General features: G+C 51.5%; 1 protein-coding gene across 2 annotated transcripts in view; it reads left to right on the forward strand.

Moving 5' to 3' along the window:
* The window catches only part of ZFAND2A (zinc finger, AN1-type domain 2A), a 7,838-nt gene extending 6,088 nt beyond the window's left edge, over window positions 1-1,750 (forward strand). The window contains exons 5-6 of one of the 2 annotated variants that reach the window (XM_011977553.1): window positions 748-899; window positions 1,642-1,750. In XM_011977553.1, coding sequence (XP_011832943.1) covers window positions 748-899; window positions 1,642-1,750 — 261 coding nt within the window. Of the gene's footprint in view, window positions 1-747; window positions 1,066-1,641 lie in introns of those variants that run through there. The other variant, XM_011977554.1, reaches the window with a different exon arrangement.
* The last annotated feature ends 3,151 nt before the right edge of the window (window positions 1,751-4,901 follow it).

Here is a 4,901-nt window from a genome sequence, read left to right on the forward strand (position 1 = left end):
TTTTTTTTTTTTTTTTAAAGGGACAAAGTCTTGCTCTGTTGCCCAGGCTGGAGTGCAGTGGCGCGAGGTTGCTCACTGCAACCTCTGCGTCCTGGATTCTAGCAATTCCCCTGCCTCAGCCTCCCGAGTAGTTGGAATTACAGGCACACGCTGCCATGCCTGGCTAATTTTTTATATTTTAGTAGAGATAGGGTTTCACCGTGTTGCCCAAGCTGGTCTCCAACTCCTGAGCTCAGGCACTTCAGCCGTCTTGGCTTCCCAAAGTGCTGGGATGACAGGCATGAGCCACCGTGCCCGGCCCCATGTTCTTCTTACCTGCGCTGAGATGGTCAAATGAAATTTTGCATCTGTACTCTGCAGACAGGAGCCATGTCTAGTTTAAATGTGAATGTTCTTACTGGGGGCTGTTAAAAGAATTTCTTATTGAGGTCGGCACAGTGACTCACACATGTATTCTTAGCACTTTGGGAGGCCAAGGTGGGAGGATCACTTGAGGCTGAGTTTGAGACCAGCCTGGGCAACATGGGAAGACCCCACGTCTACTAAAATAGACAAAATTAGCTGCACGTGGCAGTGTGCACCTGCAGTACCAGGTACTAGTGAGGCTGAAGCAGGAGAATCACTTGAGCCCAGGAGGCAGAGGTTGCAGTGAGCCGAGATTGAGCCACTGTACTCCAGCCTGGGCAACAGAGCGAGACCCTGTCTCCAAAAAAAGAACGACTTATTGAAGTCATTTTGCTCTTTCAGATTTTTACATACCGTTGCTCAAAAGAGGGCTGCAAGAAGAAAGAGATGCTGCAGATGGCATGTGCCCAGTGTCACGGCAACTTCTGTATCCAGCACAGACACCCTTTGGACCATAGCTGCAGACACGGGAGTCGCCCTACCGTCAAAGCCGGGTGAGAAGAGACTCAGCTGCGATGGCTTGGAACACGCAGTAGCTTGCGTGGAAGCAGCTTGCACTCTAGTGGGAGGCGGCGCCCCATCGAGCACCGTCCCACACTGACTGCTGACCTTGTTTGTTGAGGGAGATGGGACTATAATAAAGTTGAATGCTGAAGTTGATTCTGGTGGTTCTCATTTCCCACTACTGCCGTCACCAAGTACTACAAACTGGGTGGCTCAAACCACAGAAATCAGTTCTTTCACAGTTCTGGGGGCTGGAAGTCCAGGCGCAGGGTGTTGGCAGTGCCGGCCCCTTCTGAGGCCTGCGGGGAGCATCGGCTTCATCTCCCCAGCATCTCGGGGCTCGTCGATGCGCAACCCCCGTCTCCACCTTCATCTTCACACGCCATTCTGTGTATGTCCTGACTTCCCCTTTTTGTAAGGATGCTGGTCATGTGATCCCACACTCGTGATCCCTTAAAGACTTGTGACTTCTGGAAAGACCCTGTCTCCACAGAAGGTCACACTCTGAGGTACTGAGTCTAGGGCTCTAGCGTGTCTTGGGGATATGATTCAACTCATAATGCTAATATTTGTCAAATTGGGAGGCATCTGCATCTGCTAAGCTGTTGCACCTGGTGGTGTCTTGTGTCCGTCCCTGGGCCGGGTCGGTGGTAGTCGCTTACCTGCAGGAAGCTGTGTGGGTTCTTGCGGTCAGCACGTGGAGGCTGAGCTGACCATCCACCCTCTCTGTAGGTGTTCACCCATGACAGCCTCTGAATCTAAGCCGTCGGGAGATTTCCTCGCCCTGGCTCCTGGAGGGCTGGCCCAGCGACTCAGGTACTGGTTCACCCGGCTCATGTGAATGCAGTTAGGTCTGCGTGGGGTGCTGCAGCTCTTCAGTGGTGACCATGGAAAGGCTGCGTGTGTAACTACAGTGTGACGCGATGCTCCAGTGGTGTGACTTCATCAGGGTGGATGAAGGACACAGGACCGGGGCCCCAGGTTACAAAAGCAGCTCACTCCACAAGCTCGCAGCAGCATCGAAGAGCTGGTTTCTGAAACAGCTTTCTGCCCTCCAAGATCTTCAGACCAACCCTTCTGTGTCATTCAAGACAAACCTGAAGAGAGCTGTTCTTTGTTCTTTGTGGTGGAAAGTAGAGTGATTAGGTCCTTCCCATCCGCGCTGCCGTGGGGGTTATCTCCACTCTAGAAAACTTCCGCACTCGGGTACCCGGTACTTCTAATGGCAAATAACCTGAAACCTTGAAACTTTCCCATTGAAATACACACATTAGGCTGGGCGTGGTGCCTCACACCTGTAACCCCAGCACTTTGGGAGGGCGAGGTGGGTGGATCACCTAAGGTCAGGAGTTCAAAACCAGCAAACACCAGACGGCTCACTTGTGCACTCTTCACCATGTTGCCTCTGTAATGATGTGGCTCTCTGGCCGAGAAGGTGGGGAAGGACATCCACCTGCCTGGCTGAGGGTTCTTGTCTAGCGGTGGCCACAGGCACTACTCGCATTCCCTGAGGCACGGCTGTGCCTGCTCCTGACTTCCAAGGGGCTGGGACTCGCTGTGTGAGAGAAGGTGTATCTTCCTGGACCAATTGTCCCTGCCACAGCCAACTTAAAACAGGCACAGTTCAGCCAGGTGCAGTGGCTCACGCCTGTAATCCCAGCACTTTGGGAGGCGGAGGCAGGCGGATCACCTGAGGTCAGGAGTTGGAGACCAGCCTGGTCAACATGGTGAAACCCCATCTCTACTAAAACAAAAATTAGCCAGGTGTGGTGGTGGCACACGCTTGTAATGCCAGCTACTCAGGAGGCTGTGGCAGGAGAATCACTTGAACTTGGGAGGCGGAGGTTGCAGTGAGCCGAGATTGTGCCACGCCACCTCCAGCCTAGGAGACAGTGAGACTCAATCTCAAAAAAAAAGCACCGTTGTCAGCAGCCAGCCAGCCTGAGAGACAGCTGCTTTGCACCTGGATGTGATTTCAGCACCAGCAAAGTTGCAAAATGCCACCTGTTGAAGATGGCTCTGTCCAGTGACGAAGCAGTGGAAACTTCCAGAAGTGACTTAAAACGACAATGGCAGGATAGGGCTTCCTCAAGTACTGGAGATTACAGGAGACTGGGTTTTATGGGATTGAAGAGCAGAAAGCCAAAACAATGCAGGGGAGGGGAGGGTAGGTGGGGTGTGAGGTCCACAGTCCTTCGTGGCTTAGATGACAGATGCACCCTTCGTGGCCTGACACTCTCCACCACTGTCTGATTTTGTGAAGCGATGAACACGGGTAACATAAATACTGGTCTTAGGTTTATACTGACAGCTACTATGCACATCAAGAGTGCAGTGATTTCCTGGGAACTTAGGGAGTGCTGGAATAAGGTGAAATAAAATGCCCCCGAGTTCATCCTGATCTGAACTGCCCTGGCCATCCAGATGTGCCCACCAGGCATCCCGCTGAGAGTTCACAAAAACACAAGCCACTGCATTTTTTTTTTTTTCTGGTTTCACCGTCTAAAAATGTAACGGGAAGGGTTTGTATTGTTTCCGTTGTATGAAAAGGTGATCAGACCTGCAGTCAGGCAAACAATGTTTCTGTCAATGACGGACCACGCGATGATGCTGTATTTTCACTATACCTTTTTATTTCAATCTGTCACAAACTTGTTTGCTTTTATTACTTTCAATTGACATAATTGTACATACTGATGGGGTACATTGTGGTATTTGGAGGAGTTTGAGACCAGCCTGGCCAACATGGTGAAACCCCGTCCCCCCTAAAAATATAAGCAGCCAGTCGTGGTGGTGGGCACCTGTAATCCCAGCTACTTGGCAGGCTGAGGCAGGAAGATTGCTTGGACCCGGGATGCAGAGGTTGCAGGGAGTCGAGATCGCACCACTGTACTCTAGCCTGGTGACAGAGCAAGACTCCATCTCAAAAAAAACAAAAACGAGCTGGTCATCCTTCAGTCCGACAGAATGCTGGGATGTAATCCTCCCAGCAGGCTGGACCACACCAGGCCTAGGTTTAGAAGCACAAACACGCAGCGCCATGCCACAGTGGCCCACAGCATTCAGCGCACTCGCACTCTGCACACGTTTGTCGCCTGGGAGCCACAGACTACGCCCTACAGCCTAGGTGTGGAGGAGGTGAGACCATCGGACCATTGAACTGTGTCAGTCACTCTAGGATGTTTGCACAACAATGCAATCACCTGACCACGCACATCCCTGACACTAGGTGACATGTGACTGTTTCTGTGCTTATTTCATGGGGTCTGTCCTAGGACAGCGGTTCCCAAGCCCTAGCCTGTGTCAAAACACAGGGCTCCTTTCGGGAGGGTGCTGGACCCCACCCCGAGGCCCTGATTCTGTGGTCTGAGGTGGACTCGGGTTTACACCTGGAGCTGCCTGGGTTACACGTCTGGTCTGGGACTGCGCCTGGACAAGCCGTTTCCCTGCGTCTCCAGCACTGCCGGCCATGTGTGCTGTGGAGCAGTGAAAGTGCAGACGGCACAGTGTTCAGTGTGGTTAAGTTTAAAAATCACTAACTTGGTTCAGTCAGTGGAAAACTTAGGTACGTTAGGAACCTGGGTATGTGAACTGAATTTGCAGATGAGGTGTTCTAATGAAAAAATGTTTTTAATTTTTAAAGTCTTAAACAATGTTCTGATAATTTCATGTTCAAATTGAAATGTTTCCAGCCGGGCCCAGTGGCTTACGCCTGGAATCCCAGCACCTTGGGAGGCTGAGGTGGGCGGATTGCTTGAGTCCAGACGTTTGAGACAGGATTGGGCAATGTAGTAAGATGAAGTATCTCAAAAAAATAAGTAGCCGGGCATGATGGCGTGTGCATGTGGTCCCAGTTACTCAGGAGGCTGAGGTGGGTGGATCACCTGAGCCTGGGGACGTCAAGGCTGCAGTGAGCTGTGATCACACCACTGCACTCCAGCCTGGGTGACAGAGAGCAAGACTGTCTCATTAAAAAAAAAAAAAAAAAAAAA

The sequence above is a fragment of the Mandrillus leucophaeus genome, unplaced genomic scaffold, assembly GCF_000951045.1.
Source record: "Mandrillus leucophaeus isolate KB7577 unplaced genomic scaffold, Mleu.le_1.0 Scaffold180, whole genome shotgun sequence".
Lineage (NCBI taxonomy): Eukaryota > Metazoa > Chordata > Mammalia > Primates > Cercopithecidae > Mandrillus > Mandrillus leucophaeus.